The following is a 25600-nucleotide window of genomic DNA, read 5'->3' on the forward strand; positions in this document are numbered from 1 at the left end:
TCCCTCCCTCCCTCCCTCCCTCTCTCCCTCCCCCCCCTCCTTCTTCTTCTTTCTTGGAGTAGTAATGGAAGTAGCTGATAGTGTGAAGTGATCGAAACATTTTATTTCTAAACATTTTACAGTTGATTTCTCGTGCTCCAGGAGACTGATCCTTCACAGCTGTCAGAAAATCTTGAGGTTTCCTTTTCCTGCTGTGCGGATCATTCCTTGTTTGGGAACTTTTCATGGCCCAGTAGGGGCTTTTAAAAGTGACATAAATAAATGTAAAGCAATTTATACTATGGTAAGCACAGAATTTTGTTGTTGCTGTTTATGGCAGAAAATTGAAAGTTAAAAGTAAACGGAGGAGAAAAGCTGCCGAGCTTGTTGTTCCTTTTTCAAGTTAATAATGCCGTTTCTTCTGGTCATCTGGACCTTCTCACTTTTCCTCTTCTATTTCTTCTACTCGAAAGTTGTTTATTGGAGAGTTTGGGTGGGGGAGCAAACTACACTGATGAATCACAGACAAGAAATAGCATACTTCCTGTCTTGATTAATGCCTACTTGGTATATTTGAGGAAGGGATATAATCAGCAGTCACATGGTAGGAACAGGAACAGTCTATTCAACCACTCCGTGCTTTGAACTGAAGTGTGTACTTACGAAACTTTCTCCAAGTACTTTGTCAGGCCTAGCTCACATGTTGAGAAAAAGAAAGTATTTGAGGATAAAGAACATGCTTCCTAGGACTTCAACTATGCGTTTATTGCTTAACACTGAGATTTTAGCTTTCCTGTTGGATACTAACCTTAGGAGCAGATAAAAGCCTGAGGCATGTTATAGTTCACCAGATGTTCTATTTCTCTTTAAGGCAACCTCCTGGTTAGTTTCTATAAGAAACCAGAATTTGAAGTTTAGTTTAAACAGATACAGTAAGGGAAAGGCAGTCATATAACCCAGAAGACTGAGTGAATAATTTGCCTAGTATCAAGTTAGCTGTGTTTCAACTGAAATTTCTATCCTTTGGTTTTTGTTGTTTTTGATTTTTCTTTTTGAGACAGTATCTCACTAAGTAACCTAGGTTGGCTTGAAACTTGATTGCAGGCATGTATGATGTATCTACTACACCTAGTTGATGCTGCATTTACAATATATATGAAAAATTCAGGAAAAATATATTTCAGGAAGCATCTCTTAAGAAATAAACAGTAATATTCTTGGTTGACTATGCAACAAATAATTATGATTTACATATTACTTTTAAAAAAAGCATTTGAAGCAGATAAGAATTTCTTGTTAATTTGATAATGTAAAACATTTTATAATTAAACAAATTGTAGATATTCTTAATAATAACATCTACCGGATGTTGATGTATAAACATAAAATACAGTATTGTTTTTGTGCTACGCATTCTTCTTGTAGTGTATACTCATAGTTCAAAAGAATTATTTCCTTATCTGTTTCCTTCAGTCTTTGAATTTTACCACTGGTCATAATTCTGAGTTTAGAAAAGATTTCATGATATTCTAAATGTCTGTGTTTTTCCATCAATAACAGTCTGGCAGTTTTATGAAAGAGTGTTGCCTTGTATAACCAAGCACAAATGCATCCCTTACTTTGAAGAAATAGGAAAAGGTTAGCCACAATATAATTTTATAGCATAAAAAATCATGATATGTGTTCCTTTTTCGAATTGTGCTCGTTCAATTTTCACTTTAGGAACATCTAGCAAAAACAGTTGGATAGTGGATGGACTTTAGATGATCCTGTTTCTGTTCTTACCACTTTCAATCAAATATTTAAGAAAAGCATGTTTCGTCAGCTTAGGTCTCATGATTCACAAAGAAAGAATTGTTTCATTAATAATCAAATGAAAGACCCACTGAATTGTGATTGTCCTTTATAAACTCTGTATTTTAAAACTGTTGTAGTGGACAACTCTTATACTTTGTTTATCTGTAAAATGGGAATTAATACTGTGTCATCATTATAGAATTGTTGGGAAGAGAGATGCCTGCTACTCCATTCTCAATAAAACAAGAATAAATATTGGCTATTTTAGTTATTTATTTTAAAAAATGATAGCTAAAAAAGAACTGTATGCATGTAACCTGCTTCGGTTTATAAATTATCAAGTGCATTAGTGATTTTTTCAGCATTTAGAAAGTATCATGACCACCAGATCACATTTTTCCTTTGTTCAACTTAATGTTTTTCTTGTAGAGTCCTTTCTGTTAATATTCAAAAAATTAATTTAAAATATTTTGTGGTCTAAATAAAATTTAACTTGTCTCTCATGACATGAACACATATACTTAGCTTGTAGAGAAAGTTGATGTTTAAATATCCTCTCAGTATACAATGAAAGCCTAACTCCCAGTGTGTTGTTACCCAGAGATGGGCCCGTGGAGGTAATTAGAGTTAAATAACGTTATACGACACCCAATCCAGTCTATGGTGTTTTGCCCCTGGTAGTTCAGTAATGGGTTTGTGAAGTTCAAAATTGGAGTTTTAGGTTGCTAATCTCTACAATAAAGGAATAAATTTGTTCCATAGGGCATTACAGCAATGAAAAGTCATTCTGTTTAATATTTGGGATGTTTCTTCATTTACCATCTTTCTTATAGGAGAAATGTCTGTTGAAATTTTTGTTTTATGATGCCATCTGTAAAATGTTACTGTTTTGGAGGTGGTAGGTACTCCGAGATATTTTGACCTTTAACATTCATGGAAGTTTAATTGATTTTCTCTTGACAGGTACTTAATGTACTAGTCATAATTTAGTGTCAGATGATTATCTTCTAAGCAGACTTCTCTGGAAAAGTTCACGGGTCACAATCATAGCAAAGCATACATTGTAACATTTCATTTTATATGTCCTTTTGATTAAGCTGTTGAACTAAAGTAAAAAGCATTTGGAAAGTAAGACTTAAACCCCCAACAAATCAGACATTTGCTGCACAGGTGACCTCATACTACTCTGGTGTATACCTACTAGACTCCTCTATTTTACTTCCCATTTAGAGAAGGTACATATACTAAGAGACCAAACATGAATAATTTTTCCTTTTTGCCTTTTGTGAGCAATTTAGTCAAGAGTATGTACCTCTTCCCATTAGAAATGTGATATAGGCCTAGAAAGTATTTTGTTGAGGGTATTGGAAGTGCACATTTAAATTATAGTTTTGACCTGAATGCCAGGTTTCCTTTCCCTAGTGAAATGCTTGAGGAAGTAGTCTTCTCTTGCTCGTACTTTGTTATTCAGAAGACTTCAACTGATGTTGAGTCTTGCTGTAAGTATAGAGTAGCTTGATCCTTTCAGTATGATGGACAGCTCTGTAATAGGTGGGCCTTACTTTAATGCTCTTTGATCTAAATATAGGCTTTGACATTGTTAATTTCTGTTTCTGCTATATTTTTCTACAGGAACATTTGTTTTACCTCTTGAAATGCCTGTGTAACTGAGCTCAAATTCTTATATCTCTCCTGTGCTTTTTCTTCCTATCTTATCTGTATCTTTAAACTTTACTATCACTTTTGTGAACATGTGAATTTTGTTATGAATTTGAACGGAATGTATTCCATTTGAACTTTTAGCTCTTACTTTCATTTTAAATATAATTTTGAATGATAAAAGTGTTAGGACACAGAGAAAAGATAATTATCCATCTTATATCATCTTTAACACAAACTTTAAAATATGCTTTAAATTTGAGAGTGTTTTTGCCTTTTGTATATGTTTCACATTAAATGGCGCATTCTTCTGTTACAGAATGATCTATATCACTATCATTATTACTTTAAACTCTTAAAGTTATGAATGTAATATACTTTTTACTATCTTCTGGTCAGTCATGTTAGGTATTTCTAATTTCTTATTATCATAAACAATGTGTGTGTGTGTGTGCGCGCGCGCATGCGCGCGCACGCTGGAGATTTGTCTTAAGGCTTTATGACTACTTTACCACTGAGAGAAATTAGTCAGAGGATAAATATTTTAATAGTTTATTGAAAATAGAATTTGGTAGCTAAGAAGTTCTAACCTTAAGTTTTGGTTGTCATTTTCCTGTTATATTATTAAGTTATACTTGTGTCAATTTGAAAACAAAACAGAGAAACCTGTGATTCCTTCCTTACCTTTGAAAGACAGGAATTATCTGATTTCCTGGTAGAAATATAATAGTTACATAGTAAATGGAAGCTATTTTTAGTGTCAACTTTTTTTCTTTCCCTTTTTTTTTTTTTTTTTGGTCTGTCATGGGGCCTGAACTTTGGGCCTGGGCACTGTCCCTCAGCTCTTCAGTTCAAGGCTAATGCTCTCCCACCTGAGCCACAGTGCCACTTCCGGCTTTTTCTGCTTATATGGTGCTGAAAAATCGAACCCAGGGCCTCATGCATACAAAGCAAGCACTGTACTACTGAGCCACCTTCCCAGCCCAGGGTAGTTGCTCTCAGTATATGAGAGTACCATTTACAATGTTTTCTTTTTTTGTTGTTTCAGACAAAGGCTAAAGCATGGCTATTAGGATAGCAAGTATAAATTGGGAACCAGCCACACTAGAACATGTCTCTGCAGTTAAACTACATCTTAGCTATCACTGAACTTTTTCTACCCTAAGTTGCATACATTTCAGGTAAAAATTGTATGATGTTAGTTCAAGTTTATTTGTTTGCAGATAATCTTGAATTATGAGGTATTTGAATAAGTGGGCCAGTTTGGTGTAGTGTATTTTTTTTTCTGAAAAAGTAAAATTAGCTATATAATACTCATTTACCTTTTCTAGTCATGATGTTCACTGAGGTTCCTAAAAACTTGTGGTTTCTGCAACATTTCAGACTGTTAGAAAGGTTCATTCTGATATGTTCCCCCTGCTTAATTATATTAATTATTCCTCACTTATGCTATAAGGAAAGCTATCGTAGAATTTGTCTGAGTCTTCCCCCCCCCCCCATTGTTTTCATTATGTTGTACTGAGTCTTGAACTCAGGGTCTGCATGTTGTTCATGAGCTTTTTTAGCTGAAGTCTATACTTTCTACCACTTGAGCCAGACCTCAACTTTGGCTTTTTTGGGTGGTTAATTGGAGATAAGAGTCTCATGGACTTTCCTGCCCCAGTCTAGCTTCAAATTGTGGTCTTCAGAACTCAGTCTCCTATGTAGCTAGGCATAGAGATTTGTGTCATCAGCACTGGGCCTGAATAATTTTTAAGCAAGGACTTACTAAAGATGGTGCCAGGCAGCCATCTACTTGTGCCAAGATCATAGTGATTTAGTTTAGAGAATGAAGACCAAACAATGTAATTATGGCATAGAGAGATAACAAAAATATGGTACCTAAGATAGAGGTACTTAATCTGGACTTAGACCTGGAAAGACTAGAAAGAAGAAACTTGCAAGCCAAGACCTACAAGAAGAGCAATACATGCCTAGCCTTTCTCTTGCCTGCCACTAACATTACTACTGCCACTGTTATTTATTGATGTATTTATTTAGAGACAGGGTCTTGTCTGAGTAACCCAGGCTGGCCTTGGGCTCTTGCTCCTACTGTTTGAGCCTCCTGCTGGTTTCACTGGGATGCTTGATCATACCAGGTATACATTGCTAGTAGTGACTTAAGTAGTTACTATTCAAAATGGCAGTTAAAGCAATGTCCTTAACCTTTACTTTCTCTGCTCAAATTTTGATATTTCAAGGAAAAGGCTTTGCAATGATAGATTCATACAGACTTGTTAGACTACAAAATTGATTATGGTTTTCCTAGATGATTCTTTTTTGTGTGTTCTTAATTGCTTAGTTTTTGTTTTTGTTTTTTTGTTGTTGGTTTGTGTGTGTGTGTGTGTGTGTGTGTGTGTGTGTGTGTGTGTGTGTGTGTTTGGTCTATCATGGGTCTTGAACTCTGGGCCTGGGCACTGTCCCTGAGCTCTTGAGCTCAAAGCAAGCACTCTACCACTTGTGCTATAGTGCCACTTCTGGTTTTCTGGTGGTTAATTGGAGAGAAGAGTCTCACAGACTTTCCTGCCTGGGCTGGCTTTGAACCATGATCCTCAGACCTCAGCTTCCTGAGTAGCTAGGATTACAGGCATCAGCCACTGATGCCTGGCTTAATTGATCAGTTTTAAAGGTTATAGATGCTATGAAGGATAGAGTTTGTTCAGTGTTGGGTAGCATTCAAGTTATTAGAGTTAGCATTTTTTTTTGGGTCTCAGAATATTATAAGTGTGACATTTTAACACAACTCCAGTATCTAATCAATATTCTTAGGAGTTTCTCTTGCCTTAACCTCCCAAGTGCTTGGATTATAGGCATGTACTGTATACATGTATATACTATACGTAGCATACCTTGACACTAGTTACTTAAATAGTTACCATTTGAAATGGCAGTTGTTGAGAGTTGAGGCTTGCTTCTCTGGAGGACATTGGACAGTGGTTTGGTGGCACTATTTTTGGTTGTTACAACCTGAGGGAAGGTGTATATTCTACTAGCAGCTAGAGGTAGATAGAGGCCAGGTGTCAAATATCCTACAATACAGAGAATAATCCTGCTTCTCAATTCCTCAGCAAAGAATTAGCCATTCCTAAAAGCCATCAGTATGCATGTTGAGAAATGTTGGCCAAAATAGAATATGAATCTCTGTCTGCTGGGGATGAGAATCTAGGAGTGTGATGATTCACATATGCAGTTGAAAAAAGAAAAGTATGAATAGGAATTACAGCCACACGTGTCTGAAAATAAGTTTTATTGGCTTCTGAGTCATTTGCCCAGAGTTTTTGGCTATTTATGAAACTTTGTCAAGTTGTGGCATAGTGCTATCCAACCATTTGTATGATTTACAAGAGGCTACAATGCAGTTTTTTGTTATCTTTATTATTATTTTTTGAAAATCAAGAGTTTTTTGAGGACATTGGAAATGTAAAAATTTCAGAGATCAACAATAATCTGAACTACTAGAGCATGACTAAGAGTAGCACTTACTTTAGCACAAACAAGTACAAGTCACATTATTACAGACACCTTGTAAAACCAGCTACAAAGTTAATGATGAATATTATGTTTGGAAAGAAAGCAGAATAGCCTTGTCATTTCCTTTCCAAAGTGATGGTTGGATAATGCTGTCTAATACCAATCTCACAATATGCAGAAACACTTAATGCTAAATATATTTTTACTGTGTATCTAGGCTCACAGTTGATGTAGAGTGTTTTGGTGTTTTTTCCCCCCTGAGCATATTTGTTCTCATATGAAGAAGTACTGGGTTTTTAGAAAACCCATAAGAGAGCTTTTATGTCTCAATTAATGTTGTGAGCTATAATGTGTAGACTGGAAAAAATAAGTGTGTTGGTATCAGTATTGATAAGGTTCATTTGTATTTTTAGGAAAGAGCATTGCTACCTGTGCCTACCTGCTACAGTGCCCACCTGCTCACATACTTCCTTCTTCATTTGTAGGAAATGGCTTCATTGGCTTTAGAATTTCTTCTCTTTCATACTTGATCCTCTATGAAATTGTGTCAGTCATGTGACTAAATACCTGATGTAACTTAAAAATGGAAAAGATTTATTTTTGTTCATAGTTTCAAAGGTTACAAGTAAATTAGCACTGTTATTTTTGGTGGTAAGGCAGTACAGCATGGGAGAGTTATGTTAGGGTAGAGTTATTCACTTCATGGAAACCAGGAAGCAAACAGGCATCTTTCTTCTTCTAGACAGTATGGAAAAGTGGGGTCAGATTAAATCTCCTGCCACACACTTTCATTCAACACATCATAAAATGAATATTCAAAGATAAAAATTGGTATTATTTTCACTATTTCCTTCCACAATGAATTAAAATTAGAAAGCATAATACATTATTTCATCAAGTCAGAAAATCTACTGGGTACAAGAAGAAAAGGACAGCTAATTTTAATTATAATTACTGTACAAATATGAAATACTCCCCAAAAGGATCGTCTCTGAAAAGGGATAGTAGGCTGCCAACTGATAATATTTGGGAAGTCACTGGAGTCTGAGTACTATCATAATCAATGGGTTAATCTCTCCTTGGTAATATTACTGGAAGTTGGTGCAAAGTAGAAGGTGGCGCCTAGTTAAAAGTAGTTCACCCAGAGCATTTCCTAGAAAGATACTCTTGTCCCCACTGCCCACCCCCCCCCACCCCCCAGCCTCTTCTGAGCTACCTGTTTTTATTCACTCAGACTTATATATAGCATCTTTTAAAAAAATTGATCTTTCGATCCAAATCTTGTTTCAAGGTAAAAAGGACATTTCTCTTTGGACAATATAAAGTTACAAAAATAAATCAACTAACACACGGCACACTATGAACTGTTGGTTCATGTCTGGTTGAGTTCAGTACTTCAGTTGTGTAGGTGATATTTACAAGTAGATTTTGCCTTTTTCCCTGAGTAAGCTGGCCCCAGTGCTCACTCCTTCAGAACTTCAGTCTTACTATCAGTGATTTTTTTTTTAAAGATTAACCTTTTGGGGAAGGAAAGGAGGCTTACTTTCTACTTTCTGTCTTTGGCAGAGTTATAAATGTAATTCTGAGATGAAACCTATATAGTGCAATGCAATTATATACACAGAAATAATAGAACATCTAAGATTTCCTTTTCCTGAAATCTAATTTCTGTAGCTTCTCTCTCTCTCTATTGAATCTGTTCTTTATTGTACTGAATATAATTAGCTTATAGTTTTAGTACCTAAAGAAGTATTTTTATGTAATTCTCATTGTAGATTTTTTTGTTCATATATTATGCTTTTGCACATATGAATTCACTTTCATGAAATGAATGTTATAAATTTGTAGATTTCTGTAGTCATACATATAGTCTCCATTCTTGTTCATTATTGTGTTTTTTTAACTACACTTAATATGACTATGATAACTACTTTGAACAATTCTTGGTGATCAAATTGATCAAACACAGTTTCTCGGAAACAATTCCTTTAATCAAAATAAATCTTCAAGAGATCATATCTTCAGAACTCTAACTCATATTTCAGAGTAATAGATGTTAGTGGTAACTTACTAAGTTTTTCCTGATGGTATTCATTTTATCTCACTCTTGTTGTGATTACGTTTAATCCTCTTAGATAACTTTACAAAAGAGAGTGGGAAGGCTTTGTAGCACAGGATATCTAGACTAGAATAATTTGTACATTGAATGTAGCATTTAATATAGTTAAAAAGATGTGTAATAAAGATGTATATTGTGCTGGTAGTGGGGGTTGAACTCAAGGTCTGAGCACTGTCCTTGAGGTTTTTTTTTTTTTGTTGTTGTTGTTCTTTCTTTCCTTTCCTACCAGTTGAGCACATCCAGCTAAGAGTCTTACAGACTTTGCTGCCTGGACTGGCTTTAAACTTAAATCCTAAGATCTCAGCCTCCTGAGCAACTAGGATTATAGTTGTGAGCCACAGTACCTGGCTACATAAAATGGATCTTTTTCAGGATAGGTTAAGGACTTTAGCATCTGAGTACTCTGGCTATTCTGGTATTTTATTCTATTCTCTGATACCAGCAGACAATTTAGGAGCAGTACTACTCAGGTTATTAGGTGTCTGTGGGAAATGGTCAAGTTGGACAGCAATAAAAAATTCTTCTCACATGTATCTATTCCTTTAAAATTGAGAAAGCAAAAATGTTCTATGAATCTTTTCCTTGGGAAATGGTTTTCATTACTATTTAGCATATTTCTTTCCAGTATTTTAATCTAGGAGGAGGGAATAACCCAAGTTGTTTGCATATTGGCATTTGTTTGCTTAGAAACTGAATTCTGCCTTGTTTCTCTTAGCATTTCATGGGCATTTTCTAATGCCATTACTCATTTTTGGAAACGTTCTAAGTAATTTTAGCTGTAGAGAAAACAAATTCTACCTGAAAGTAGGTGGTAGTGTGAGCCGAGTGAGTGAAAAGGTGAGAAGTAGAGATGGATGACGTAGAGTATCCACTTAGGGAGAGACTATAGAAGTAGTAGACTTTCTGGGTATGGGTTGATAAGTCATGATATCCTTTTATGGTGTGTGTAATGCCTATGAGATTTCTTCCTGAAAATGGTCATTCAGCAAAGAGCCACCTGAGCTGGAGATAAGGTTTTGAAATTGCTGTCATCATATGTTTGGAAGTTAAAACAATTATTTTCTAGATGAGGAAATTAAGGCCCAGAGATACAGATGTGTTAATAGCCATCTGTTCACTGGGCAGCCATATTAAATAGGGCACATTTTAGAAGATAGCGTTATAGCTTTCTTTGGCTTTTAACAGGTGGTACCCAGGACTTTAGAATAGTTAAATGTTGTTGTGAACCATCTCTCAACTCACTTCTGTGTGCAAACTGCAAACAATACTGTCTAATAGTGATATTTTGTCCTCTTGAATATTTAGTGCTTATAGCTGTTTGGCTTTTTAAAAGATTTACTTTTACTTAGTGTACAGAGATTTCATTTCAACATGTCCATTTATGAGTACAGTGCATCTTGATCAATGTTATCCTCTATATCCTATCTATAGTTTCCTAAGAAATTTTTCTAGTTCATTGCAACAACCATCTGCTTTTCAAACATTCCACTTTTTCAGAATATTGTATTCGACTTCATACCTCATATACAGTTGTGTGACAATTCTTGTCCTCCATTCAAAGCTCAGTTAATTTCCTTTTCAATAAACCCAGAATTCTAATTTGGTATCTCATGTACCATGTTCCTAATTGTACCAAGCAGCAACAATGGTCAGTAAGCTTCTCTTTATGTGTCAGCTCTTCTTGATGAGGAATCTAGGTCCCTGGATCCATCAGGTAAATTCAACTTTGTGTGTATACAAGTATCAAATAACATACAGTGTACTTTCTAGTAGCTCTCTGTCTCCTCCACTTAATGTGGGTGTGTTTATTGCCTAGGACATGAATACACATATATGTAAAATTCTCATACAAGATTTCCTGGTGGTGCTTAGTGATTTGGCTAAGAAGATAATATGTTACAAATGATAAATCTTATTTCCTGTGAAGAATCCAGTTTATTAAACATTGAATCCTCACAGCCCCATTTCTAGTCATTGTCATCAGCACTTCATTGTTTTAAAAGATAAAGTCTAGGGACTACCTTCCCACCCCTAGTCCTGTTTCCTTGCTCCCAAAATGGTGCTGAAGGAAATAATTCCCCTGAAATCCACAAATACTTTAAAGAATAAACAAAACCACCCAGTGCAAAAGCAGTCCTTTTGTCATTTAAATAGGGCAGAGCATTTTCTAGGTAGAGTAGAAGTTATATTGGACATTTCATTGTGAAAATTTGAACTGTTACCAAATTCTTAAGCAGTCACAGGAGTGGCATTAATAACAGATGTATTAATTGAAACAAGGGATGAATCCATGATATTGACAGGGTGAAGAGAATGTGCAGTTTTAAGAAATCTGTGTATCCCATAATTCACTCCACCACCCAAAGTAGACTATTTAATTCTTTTTTCAAATGCACATTCTGTTTGCTTAAATCTACATCTGCTACTAGCTTTGAACATTGCCTGAAACGTATGTGCAGCTTGGCAGAAAATCTGATGTGGAAAGGAAAGCATAGCATAAAGTTTGTCCTGTTAAATAATGGCGCAGAGCCTTCACAGCCACAGTCTGTGAGTGTTCACTGGTATGTCCCATGGTACTTGCCTGTAATTGTTTTCCTCAAAGTCCTTGCTTGAGCACCATGCCAGAAGAGATAGCAGATTTTTATGCATTCCCCTTCCCCATCATATTTGTTGAAACCGTTGGTTTGATTCAGGAAGTTGTAGGGTTTTGTTTGCTTGCCTTTTAAGCCATTTGCACCTCCTGATTGAGTTTTGTTTCTTAGCTACACATTGTGTAATTTCTCTGGTCTGTTTGCTTGCTAGACGTGCTCCTGCCAGGTCATCTTTGATCTGAGCCAGCATGTAATTACAATGTAGTCTTGGCTCAAGTTTCATAAAATGCAGTGTTTTAGAAGTGTAATTACATATTTGTGATAATTATCAGCTAAAAAATTTAGAGGTCTTTGAGGGGAGTTTTATCATTTAAAAATCTTAACTAGTAATGCTAAGTTATTGCTCATCTTAGCAATCAAGCCAAATACAAGTTGTCTCTGAAAACTTAGGCCCTTGGACATTTCTGTTGTCTATGTGTGCTATGCTTTATTGATTAAGAAGTTATGCTACACTCATCCTTAAGTTAAAAATCAATTTTCTAAATGAGTAGTTGCCTACAGTTTGGAATCAGTCTGAAGTCATAGTGAGGTTGGAGTTGTGGTACACAACTTTTGTAGAAAGATTTTAATAGTTACGATTAGCTTATCAGTGTTATTATGAAGAATAAAATTAGATAACATGTAGACCACTTAGAAAATCATTGCTCGATTAGAGCTAGTTTTTCTTGAGTTCCCCCCCCTTTTTTTTCCCTCCCTTCTACCCATCTGTTATCTATATTTATTGTCATTAGATAAGGTAGTAGATCTTGGCATTTTTGTTATTGTTTGTATTTGTGCCTGTTCTGGGGTCTGAACTCAGGGGCACTGTCCCTGAGCTTTACTGCTAAAGGCTTGCACTAGTCTCCTACTTTGTCAGTCAATGGGTCTTGACTTCTGGTCCTGGGCACTGTCCCTGAGCTCTTCAGCTCAAGAGGAATGCTCTGCCACTTGAGCCTCAGTGCCACTTCTGGTTTTCTGGGGCGGGGGGAGGAGGGGGTTGTGGTGGTGGTAATTAATTGGAGATAAGAGTCTCATGGACACAGACTTTCCTGCCTGTGCTGGCTTTGAACTGTGATCCTCAGATCTCAGCCTACTTGCAGCCTTTTGGTGATTAATTGGAGGTAAGTACCTCTTGGGCTTGCCTAGGCTGACTTTGAACTGAGATCCTCTTAGATCCTAGCCTCAAGTAACTAGGATTGCAGGGTTTTTGTTTTTAACTTTTAGCTTACCTTGTTCTAAGAGTCTCTAATAACATTAGTTAGAGGACTTCTTTTTTCCCCCCAGTCTGCCTGACAGTTTCTGATTTTGAGCATGCTTTGGCTTTACTGTCTGACTCAGCTCGTCCCAGCTATCCAGCGGTTTCAGTTCCCGTTCCTCTAATGTAGTGAAAGGGTGAAAATAAACTGGTTTAAATGTTCTTCAAACTCTTTTAATTGGTTAGCTGTCCATGTTATACCAAATACAATACTTAAATTGAAGACAGCATAATTTTCAGTGTTTTTATGTTCAAAGTTGAAATGAGAAAGCCCAACAAATAGAGTAGATTTACTTATTGAGCATTTTGCCTCAGGAAAGGTTTAGCTCTAGGCACTTTAAATCGGACTTTATTTGCCTAGAAGATACTTCGAAAAAAGTACATGTAACTACACTGGTGCCACACTCCAGTGGGGCTTACAGTGTTGTGAATCCAGGCTTTCCTTTGCTTGGGTGAAGGGCTTAGTCAATTAAAATAGTAACTGGTGTCTTGGGCCTATAATCCTAGCTACTCAGGAGGCCGAGATCTGAGTATCACGGTTCAAAGCCAGCCTGGGCAGGAAAGTCGGAGAGACACTTATCTCTAATAAACCACCAGAAAACCAGAAGTGGCGCTATGGTGCTGTGGCTCAGTGGTAGAGCACAAGCTTTGAGCTGAAGAGCTCAGGGACAGTGTCCTGGCCCAGAGGTTCCCCCTCCCCATGGCCCCCCCCTTCCCCACCACAAAAATTAAAAAAAGATAGTTATAAGGCCTAAGGAGATTTGTAAAACTCATCTTCATTGTATAATCCTTCCAGGCTTTCAGTGCTTTGTATTAGTAATTTGAGTTGGCTTATTGCTATATTACCAGTTTCTTTATAATTCGTTGCTTGCTGTTTCTCCTCAGTATGATATTTGATTTTCAATGATAGAATGCTTAAATGGTTCTTTCATAAACTTCCCATTACACAATTCTGATCACTTCTGTTTAACATTATCATAAATTAAAAATTTTTTTTCCAAACATTTTTTTTTCCATTCGTATTTGGGGAAAATTCCTCAGGAGATTTAATCATTAACCCAGAAGTGAATGTCATTGGTTGAGATTGCTACTTATGTTTCCATTAAGTAGGAGAACTTTGCAATAATGATAGAAGTGAGTCTAGCTCTAGACAAACTTTTGCACAGTTGCCAGTGAATTGCTTTTTTCTTTCTTTTTCTATTTTATTCTTTTTTTTCTTTTAAAGACATTAGAGCATTTGGCAAAGTGTAAAGATCTGTATAGATTGATGCTACTATATATTGATGTTAAGTTTTCTTTTTTTTGGGGGGGGGTCCGGTCGTGGGGCCTGAACTCTGGGCCTGGGTGCTGTCCCTCAGCTCTTCAGCTCAAGGCTAGCACTCTACCACTTGAGCCACAGCACCACTTCTGGCTTATTTTTGGGGGCTTATGTGGTGCTGAGGAATCGAACCCAGGGCCTCAGGCATGCAAGGTAAGCGCTCCACCACTGAGCCACCTTCCCAGCCCAAGTTTTCTTTTTTGTTTCATTTTATTTTATTTTATTGTAAAGGTGATGTCCAGAGAGGTTACAGTTACATAAGTAAGGTAATGAGTACATTTCTTTTTGAACAGTGTTACCCCTCCCTTGTTTTCTCTCGCTCTCTCTTCTCCCCCAAGTTGTACTGTTCATTCTTCATTGACTTGTACCAAAGCAACAATAGGGAGTTAGGATCTCTCCCCCGTCCCTTTAAAAAAAAAATCATTGTCCTTCCTTTTGTTTCTTAGGCTATAACTTCTTCGGGGGGAGGGGGAGGGAAGGCTGGCTGCATTTGAGGAGATAAATGAAATTCTGTGGGGTGTGAGTTGGTATTTCAGCACTGCTATCTAATGTGGCATGAGATCCATTTGCCTGGTTTTGAGACAGGTTAGTGGACACTGTCTACTGTTAAATGTCTTATCTCTACTTAGTTTTATCTGGAGCTTTTTTTTTTTTTGAGGGGTTTTGTACTTTTTGAAGAATTTGAATATTGAAGAAGAAAAACTATGAAGATAGGCAAGAGTCATATATCTACTCAACACTAGAATGGCTCAAAGTCTTCACATGGCTGTTAGTTGTGAATTATGGGTTTTCTTCTTTAGCTAGTAAGATCTAGTAGAAACTATCACTTTAAAAGAAAAATTGAACTAAATTGAACTCTTCAAATAGTGCATATTTTGACCTTGGTCTCTATACACCATAGCTTCACTTTGAGCTCTAGCACCTGCATGCCCACCTTTTCAAGGCTTACTTTTAGTTCCTCCTTTTTCTGTGTGTGATGCTGCTGTGGAACTTTATTGAGTTTGAATTGGGCTTGACACTTGCTAGGTGGGCAGTCTACCACTGAGCCATGCATGCTTCCAGCTCCAACAGGACTCTTTAATGTTGGCTTTATTTTTTAATTCTTAAAATTGGGTGGGGAGATAGACATAAAGAATCTACACAGAGAATGTCCTAAAACCTTACAAAGTATAGGCCCAGCACAAATTTTTATTGTGTAGTAGTGGAATGTCAATACTTTGAATTTTGTTTGTTTGCTTGTGTGCGCGCGTTTGTGTGTCTGTGTGTGCGTGCGTGCGTGTGGGGGTGGGTATATGTGTGTGAGTGAAAGGGTACCCATGTACCCAGATTGATCTTAAACTACAATCCTCCCTTCTGCCTCCTAAGTGCTGAGATTACAGACAGACACATAATGGATTTTTTTTTGGGGGGGTCCAGTTGTGGGGCCTGAACTCTGGGCCCGGGCGCTGTCCCTCAGCTCTTCAGCTCAAGGCTAGCGCTCTACCACTTGAGCCACAGCGCCACTTGCGGTTTTTTCTTTTTTTGCTTATGTGGTGCTGAGGAATTGAACCCAGGGCCTCATGCATGCAAGGCAAGCGCTCTACCACTGAGCCACCTTCCCAGCCCACATTATGGATTTTTTCAAAAAAGTTTTATAGATTTATCTGTCCCTGCTTTTAATTTTAACCTTTAATTTTTACATTCATCTAAGATATATAGGTGACCTGAAAACCCTCATGATTTACCAATAGTCTGTTTAGAACATATCTAAATGTATGTTTTCTAAGCTGTAGAAAAGGAAAATAGACATGTCCCCCTCAATTCTTGATAATGTAGGTTTGATCTCTCTACTCATCAGTCCTCAGAAATTTATCTATTGCAGCCCAATTTATTTATACATGGAATAGGCTTTGGGATATAGTGCTCAATAGCTTTGACATGTGTCTGGTTTAGAGCTGTACTTCATTTTCATTCCTGTCTTTATTGGGTATGGAGGGGAAGTATAAAATAGATACAGTTCTGGGTAAGAAGCAATTTGGAAGTTTGCACGTCATGAAAACACTCTTGTAAAAATATGTTTTATTCAGTTAGTTGTGGGAAATCAGCAAGATTACAGATTATTTGAGTTTTGACTTAAATCATAATGTGGGCTACAAGCCCTGCTTTAGTCAATAGGCACATTGTCTATAATTAGCATATCCAGTGTACAATGTGGAATCTAGCATCTAGAACTCTAGGATGAGTCCTCAGATGTCTTTAACGAAGGGAGAGAAGGATCATTAACTGGACAGCATGATTCCCATAGGGGAAATGTCAGAGCTGGCACGAGAAGTTTCATCTCTAGATTCCAAGTTTTTTCTTTTTTGTTGCTATTCGAAGCTGGTACATTCTAACCTCTGCTTATCTTAAAAGACCAATTTCATACTAACAAATGTTTACAGATACTAATGTTTTAAAAATATTATTCCATAAAAACATATTTGTCCTGTCAATCATTTGGTAATCTCTCCCCATCTCCTCTTCCCATTTTCTTTAAAATAAATCCAGCAAATTTGGTTTCAACTCCCATTTTACTTTAGAATATTGGGACTTTTGCTAGGAGTATGGTTTAAATGATAGCCTAATACTTAGTAAGTACAATGCCCTATAGTTCAAATCCCAATTCCTTACACACACACACACACACACACACACACACACTTCGTTTGTAAGTAAATTTGATTAAAATTTATTAGTCAAATCAGATTTTACTTCGATTTGAGGGAATCATGGAATTGTATAACAGAAAACTTAGCAATTGTTCTATTCTACTAAATTTATGTGGTTGCTATAAAGCTATTAACCCTAGTTAAAGGCAGACAGATTGTCTTGTACGCTAGAGATAAAATATTAAATAACAATGTTCATTTTATATTGCTTCAGACTGTTGAGTATGTATAAAATAGATTATGAAAGTTGAGATTTATTACAGTACCAGAGATTGTATCCCTGAGCCTCACACATTCTAAACAAATGCTATATCACTAAGCTATACTTCCAGCCCAGCTGGGATAGTTTTAATATGGGTTAAGAGGATGACATAGGCTTTAAGGCTTTGCTTTCATTTCACATTTTATTGTAAATATGTAAAATATTGACTTGGCATATAAAAATACCTATTAGTATCAACCTGTCTTTCTAAAAATAAACAACTCAGAACGGGTTTACACCTATAATTCTAGCTATCCAGGAGTAGTAGCTGAGTTGTGAGAATCATGGTTTTAAGCCAATCCGGGGCAGAAAAATCTATCTCTTTTCTTCAGTTAGCCCTAAAATACGTCCGAATTAGAGACGTGGTAGAGTGCCACTTCTGAGTAAAAAAAATCTCAACAAGAACTTGAGGCTCTGAGTTCAAGTCCAATGCCTACACACTGCTCCTCCCCTAAATAGGCAAGAAATAATGCTAGCCAAACCTCCTTTATGTTAACACCTACACTTTTTGTATGAATGAATGAGTCATTTTCAGACCAGTTACTTTTCTAGTGTACGTCTTGATGGCAATGTATCTTTTACCTCTTTAATTTCTCCATGGGCTTAAAAATTAATCCTTCCAGATTTATAACTTCTCTGTGTAGTAAAGTGTGTTGAAAAATAAGACTGCACGTGCGATGAAGGCTTTTAAAAAATATTTCTGGGGCTGGGAAGGTGGCTCAGTGGTAGAGTGCTTGCCTTGCATGTATGAGGCCCTGGGCTCGATTCCTCAGCACCACATAAGCAAAAAGAAAAAAGCCAAAAGTGGTGCTGTGGCTCAAGTGGTAGAGCGCTAGCCTTGAACTGAATAGCTGAGGGGCAGCGCCCAGGCCCAGAGTTCAGGCCCCATGACAGGACTCCCTCCTCTCCCCGCCTCCAAAATATTTCTGAACCTGAGTGTTATTTTCTTTGTGAAAGCATAGTACTATACCTAAAGGAATAACAGACATAAACTTTCAGTTGTACTAAAACCCAGTGAAGTGTTTAAAAACAAAATGTTTAGGTTCAAGTGAAGCAAAATATGGTTGGTTATTTGTGCATTCATCATGATAGAAATAGCTTAGATATTATGTTTACTATAAAACTTGCTTATTATGTATTTTCCATGTGTTATTGGGGTATAGTGCTTTTTAATGTTATTTATTACATTGTCAGTGTGCACCTTCTTTTTAAATAATGCTTTAAATTAATAAGGTATATTACAATATAAATTTGACAAAGGTAAAAGTCATTAAATCTTTTCATTCTGTATGTGATAATTAAACTATCATTCTTTCCTAGGGGAAAAATAGTGTTCATTATTAACACAAAGAACACACAGAGAAAAAAAATAACTTCTTTATAAAATTTAGCGTACGCAGCAGGGGGCACCAGATGAAGGAAAGAAATGAATTCTTACATTTTAAATCTACTATAGCCTGTATCCTGTGGTTGATGGTTACATTTTACTTTTCTTGATGATTGTAAATGTCTTGATTTCTAAAAAGTATCTTGTAGATGAGATTGATAATTATTCTCCCTTATTAATCCAGTTGAAATGTCTTAACCAGATTACTAATTACAATCCCTTTTCCTTAAATATATACTATTTTTAGAATTTTAAAAAAGAACCTAACCACTTTCAATGCTTGTTTAGTGCAATGTCTTGAGTACCTTTTTCTACAGAGTTTTTTCATTGACAAAAGAAAGAAAAGCCCCAGGTTTAATTTAGAGTTCTTTTAATATGAATAGAATGATTTTTTTTATACCTGGAAACCTGTTCTTTATAGATAATAGTTAAGATCTTTGTTACATATTATATATGAACAGTGATGTATAGAGTATATGATACATTTAATTTGCAGCAAAATTACTGGTTATAGTTGAGTGGATTTGTTGGATATTTGTTTTCAAGAGGCTTATTTTTAGTGTTGGTGGCATCATAACACAGTGTTACTCCCCTCTCTGTCATTTAGTCCAATATCAGATGGAAATGATGCGGAGCCTCCGCCATGTAAACATCGACCATCTCCACGTGGGCTGGTACCAGTCCACATACTATGGCTCTTTCGTCACCCGGGCGCTTCTAGATTCCCAGTTCAGTTACCAACATGCTATTGAAGAATCTGTCGTTCTCATTTACGGTTAGTAGGAGGTTCCTTTATTATTCTTCTCTTCCCTTAATATTATTCCTACTATTTTCGCTTTCTTTTTTTCTCTTTTGCCTCTTAGTGAGCCTGGCAGGCCTTCTCAAGTAAATACAAACCCTGTTTCTGCAGCAGCCTCAGCAGCAGCTAAGTCTAGACAGGGTTTCCTTCTTTCTGTTTATTTTTCTTGCTATCAGAGCCCTGATGTGTACATTTTGGAATGTTGGAGTAGCTGCTTCATTTTTATTCCTCCATCTACCCTCCCTCATTGAAGGGGGCTGGTGGAACTAGACCAGATGTCTAACAAACACCGATTGCTGGAGTGTCTGGCTCTGTACGTGACTGACCAATCATAACACAGTGTGCCAAGTTTTTCTTTTTCTTTTTCTTTTTTTTTTAAACCTCTGACAGCAGCATACAAAACCTGGACTGTTTCTTAGCACAAAGATTTTTTTCTTTTCGGCCTATTTAATGGTGTTTCCTCAAGCTCTCCAGACCAGATGTTCTGTGCTGTATCAGAACTGTAGGCAATTTAACAGCTTTATAGCCTTCCCCCTCCCCAAACACTCACAGTTTGCCATATCTGGCAGACTTGCATATAGTTTCCAGCTGAGAAGTAAATGTAACGTCCTGAGTATCTGTCAGAAAAAATACTAATGAATACGATCAATCTTATGAGCTGCCCCCAAATTGTTTCAGTATGTTAACAATTGGATTACAGTAAAGAACAAGTTGTTAAAGTGTACTTATATTGGCTGGAAACATTGCATCATCAGACCTTGATGAATTTTCCACTTGTTTCAATCTATTTTGGTTTTCATTTTATCACCTATTGCTAAAAGTTTCACTGTGTTAAGTTTCAGACAACATGAATGTTAACACAGGTTTTAGACGAACATTGGCATGCCAGAGCCGTTATCATGCGGCAAGTGCTAAGCTCCCTTACTCACGAGTGTTTAAGCAGTTACTTTTGACAAAATTTGTTTCTCTAAAACTAAAAACGACACTTGTATGATAGCACTTTGATTTAGTGGTTTTGTTTTTACAATCTGCTTAAACTTAAGAAATATGAGCAGTGATCATTAGGATGGGTTTATATTGTTTGCTGGGCTATTCATTTAAAATTAGCTGAATGAAAACTACACAGATGCATGTGGTATTTTTTTGTTTGTGTTTTATATTCATAAGTACTTTCCTTCTAATGTAAAGAATGTATAGAGTATATGTTATATTTAATTTGCAGCAAAATTACTCGTCCTAGTTGAGTGGATTTGAAAGTATCTTAAGTATATTTTGACTCTCCTGTTTATATTATAGGGAGGAAATTATTTTCCCTATCATAAGCAGGATAAGAGTCAGTACATTTTCCCTTACTGTTGACTATAAATGGTTTGAATATGTTCAACTCGTGCTACCATTTTATCTTGACCTTTATTTGGCAAAGATTGTGTGATAAGTAACAATGTGCCTAGAATCCGTATTAATGAGCATTGGTGTGACAACATTCTTAGCAATTTCTTTCTCTTCTCCTTATTTAAGATCCCATAAAAACTGCCCAAGGGTCTCTCTCGCTGAAGGCATACCGACTGACTCCTAAACTGATGGAAGTTTGTAAAGAGAAGGATTTTTCCCCTGAAGCGTAAGTGTTTGGTGGCCCGAGAGGCTTATGGTAAAGGACTGGGTTTCTTTTCTTTTAAGATTCCAGTTTGCCACATTTATTGAATCCTTGGTTGTGTTGTGGTAATGGTTTTGCCATGTGGACTGTAGAAATTTTCTGCATGCCGAGTGCCACTTGATCTTTCCTTTTCCATGCTTAAATTATTCTTTATAGAACGTCTCTTCTATTCTCACCCAGGGTGAATTCAGTCAGAGCAATAATTAGCTACCGTATTTAAAGGGATAAGGAATAAAGGGAGTTAGAAAGATTGGTCAGCAGCTGTCAGATTGTAGACTCTGTGTCACACTGCTTGTGAACCACATGTCTTGTTTTTTGAGCTTTTATATCATGCGGGGGGTGGGATAGATGAAGACCTTGTAAGTATTCAGTGAAAACTCTGGCCTATTGGAAATCTTGTGGATAATATATAGGTATAGAATTGATGGGTGAAACAGTTTTGTGCTTTTACTTAACAGTATTTGGTGGTATTTTTAAAAGGGTTATATATATTTTCTGTTAATTGTTAAAAAAATACATTAGGGAATCAAGGTTAGTAGCTTTGACTTTATGGAGGACAGTTCTCTATTTTACTGTTTGGTTCCTAAAATAAATTAGGGTGAAGGGATTTTTAAAAAGAAAAGCTAACCCCTGAACAATTTCTGAATATGGAGTTGAAACTAGAAGTTGTGTTCTGAACTGCTAAATGTGAAATCTCTTGTGACTCTTCTACTAGTTGTTAATCTTTTTAGTTCAGTATGCTTTAAAAATGAACCTTCCGAGGAATATATAATACTTCTCCTCGTGCGATACTTAAGTGTTTTTAGATGTAAATTATGTTGCATGATTTTACAGTGACACATTTTAGCATCAGTGAAATTTTAAGAATACATGATTACAAAGAATGAATAGTTTCTTTGACCAAGAACATTATATTCCAGGCTTATAGTTCACATTCAGATAATGGTCAGTTACTCAAACCACTGAATTTATATTCATCTCTGTAAAATTCTATTCCCCCTGTCTAATTAGATAAAATGTTTGAAAACGCTCAATTTAATTCTCACTTTTAACCACTAAAGTATTTTTAACATGATTTACAGATTGAAAAAGGCAAGTATAACCTTTGAGCACATGTTTGAAGAAGTGCCGATCGTAATTAAAAATTCCCATCTGATCAATGTCCTAATGTGGGAGCTTGAGAAGAAGTCAGCTGTGGCAGATAAACATGAATTGCTCAGTCTCGCTAGCAGGTAAGTGACCCTTCCTAATGAAAGGTCCCTTTTTCATCAATTTTTAGAAAAGATTGTTTTACATAAACTTCCCCTGTGGAGCAAGAAAAAAGTTACCGAAGGTTTTTTTTGAAATTACACATATTGGTAATAGCATGTAGTATTTGTCTGGTCCTATTAAGATCCCACATAAACCATCAAATAGACACAATGAAAAAAGTAAACACCTTGTTTCAGGATGCTAATCATGGCAAGAAGCACTTACTGTTGCCTTTGCTGTATCACTTATACCACAATGTGGCAAGTGCCCGCTAAGGAGGGCTTTTATTTGAATAGACATTATTTACACTGTGCTGAGAGGCTTATGGTATTATATCTGGATACTTATTAATGACCAGGAGAAAGATGGATATTTTATTTCTTTTACTTGTTATGTTTGCCCTTGTACAAGTGCAGGCTCTTCAGTAGTAAACTTTTAGTTATTTGAATGGGCACCCAAAATTAGCTTTTTTTTTTCATTAGTGGTAATAGGATTTATTTTTTCTAGTTTTACTAACGACTTTCTTTTTGCTATGTAGTTGGTAAAATAATACTATATTGCTAGAACACTGACAGAAGAGTTTCCAGATTGTTTCCTTTATAAAATTAATATTTTTTCCTCTTCAGCCTCTCCTCCTTCAATTTCTTACTCTGATTGTTGTATTTTTGGAAGTGCTGGGGATTGAGTGCCAGGCCTCACACATGTTAGGCAAGTGTTCTGCCACTGAGCTACCACCCAATCCCTCAGTCTCTTACTGTCAGCTGAAATGTGAGTACTGCCACATGCGTAGTTCTCTTAAATACCCTTTTAAGCTTTATTTTAGTGTTTGCATGTGTCTGATGAGGAGGCAGCAGGGTTACAACGTAAAATGAAATGGTCTGAGTAGATAATTAATATATTTGATGGCTGGAAGAAACAACACTTTTTTTTTTTAAAGCAAACATGGAACAGAACAGGAATTCTGTTATTTGTCAGATTTCCAGTCATCTTTGATAGAAGCTTTTTTGTCAAAAAGAAAGCAAAAGAAAAGAACATTTCAAAATTTTTCTTCTCCCAACATGAACCAAGAAGGACCAGAGACAAGGTCAGGCTGTGGCAGAAATGCCACTGTCTATGGTGTTCATCATAAAGGCCACCAGAAAGTTTTGACAGAGCAGTGAAATGGAAACCAAATGGTAAATGTGGTGCTAAGTGATACAGCCAGGTAGCAAGGCTGATTTGGCACCAAAAAGGGTATTGTTTGATTGCTAACATAAATTCTTAATAGTCTCTAAATTTGTCTGTTTTAAAAAGTTACATTTTTCTTTATTGCTTTTAAAAGTAAACTTGGAACACCTGTATTTAAAGCATTGAGCTAAAAATTGTTTTCAGCATGCAAGGTTACAATGTGATGTATTAAGTATAAAGTAATAAGTGATTTCAAATTTTCTACATGAGAATTTTGCTTACAAAATTCATGTCTTCACCTTTTCTTGAGCTTCCTTTACTGAGCATACAAAACAAATACAACTCTTATGTGGCTGTTACTTGACTAATAAGTTGATCTTAATACGTCCATTGCTTTAAAGCAGTAGCTGTAGACAATACTCCCAGCTAACTATAGCAGTAAAGACCTAGAAAAATATTAGTTGTATTTTCTATATTCTTATATGAAATAGGAAAAGAGGCCCTTTGCTCTCCCTGTGTTCCTGTTGGGAGAGAAGAAAATGTAGCAATATTCCATTGTATTCCTGAACTATTACATTGAGCCAAATGGATGTTATTTTAAAAGAATCTTAATTTTTAATTTCTAACATTAATAAGTCAATGGTGGTGATCAAGCCAGTTACCATATATGTTTTCGTAAGAAGCCTCAACAGAAATCATTGTTAGACACTGGTTTAAACATTTTATTGATCTTTTTTTTCATGTGTATCCCAGTTCTTTATTTACCTGTGCATACAATGTACTATGCTTGCTTTCATTTGAAAGACTTTTTGTTTAAAGTTTTATTATATGGAAGTTCTATTATGGTTATTTCATAACAGCCTTTATTAATTAAAAATATGTAATAGAAGCTTTGCAGCTTTTCACACATGAAAAACAATTGTTTTTATATTCTCTTGTTTAAAAAAAACTAAAGGAGAGCATCTTACATGGTGGGTAATAAGCAAAAATTGATACTGTAGTCACGGCTGGCTTAGCACTCCATCTCCCCGGTTCACATCTGTTTAAGTTATCTGTTTTCAGTTCTTTGTTTCCTTGGCAATAAAAGGAAAGGCTGTATTACTGAAACTCCTAACAGCAACTCCCTGTTTCAGTAAGCTAGTTGAACTGATACTGAAAAAACTTGTAAAAATTTCTCTTGGTAATGGATCCGATTTTCTGTGAAAAGCTGTGAAATAATTATATATTGGTAATTCCTGGAGCTCTTCAGGGCCTATACTGAGTGGCTTTGTGGTAGTTTCTGATGGTTATATTTCTAAAGAACATTATAGTAATATAAATTAAGAAATTTCTAAAGTTTATATGTTTATCACAGTGTTCTTTGGCTGTACATATACTTGTAGCACATAATATTAATAGTTTAAAAGACATGTTTGGTGGAATTTAATAGTACTTTTCTCATTTGCTAAAATTGTTGTAGCTCAATTCCCAAGGTTTAAGGTCTTACTCCAAATAACAGATTTTTCTTTGCCTATAGCAGTTACTCTCCTTTATGTTTTCTTTAGTGTCATGTCTTCCCAGACACAGAATTGATATGCACTTTCCTTCTTCCTGATTTCCTTTTGTACTTAATAGGCCAAATGATTTATTTAACAACTAGTCATGGAGCTAATGGCATTTCTTATACTGAATGCAGCTCCCTGGGACTCAGTTCTTTCGCCGGTGAAAAGGAAAGGATCAGTTCTCTCACCATATCTTGACTTCTTGGGACCGGCTCAGTTGAGACATCCTCCTCCATAGATTTTCAGTTTCTCTCTATCTAGATTCTTCTTGTTTTCTTCATTGACTTGTTTTTTCCCATTATTACCATTGCTGCTGCTGCTACTACTTCTACTACTACTGCTGCTACTAGTACTACTACTATTTTGGGCCAGTTCAGGCCCTTGAACTCAGAGTCTCAAGATCTTCCTTGACATTCTTGCTAATGACTGGCACTCTACTGCTTGAGCCACACCTCCAAAGTAGTTTTTTGTTGGTTAATTGAAGAATCTCAGACTTTTCTGCTTGGGCTACCTTTGTACCACAGTCTTCTAGATCTGAGCTTCTTGAGATCTAGAAAAAGAAGCCATCAATACACAGCTTAAAAT

At 36.2% G+C, this 25600-nt stretch overlaps 1 protein-coding gene across 1 annotated transcript in view; it reads left to right on the top strand.

Annotated features, from left to right (window-relative positions):
* The window catches only part of Eif3h (eukaryotic translation initiation factor 3, subunit H), an 86292-nt gene that overhangs the window by 53631 nt on the left and 7061 nt on the right, over positions 1-25600 (top strand). Inside the window, exons 3-5 of the mRNA XM_013032238.1 lie at positions 19211-19378; positions 20921-21020; positions 22139-22288. Coding sequence (XP_012887692.1) covers positions 19211-19378; positions 20921-21020; positions 22139-22288 — 418 coding nt within the window. The remainder of the gene's footprint in view (positions 1-19210; positions 19379-20920; positions 21021-22138; positions 22289-25600) is intronic.

The sequence above is a fragment of the Dipodomys ordii genome, unplaced genomic scaffold (genome assembly GCF_000151885.1).
Source record: "Dipodomys ordii isolate 6190 unplaced genomic scaffold, Dord_2.0 Scaffold151, whole genome shotgun sequence".
Lineage (NCBI taxonomy): Eukaryota > Metazoa > Chordata > Mammalia > Rodentia > Heteromyidae > Dipodomys > Dipodomys ordii.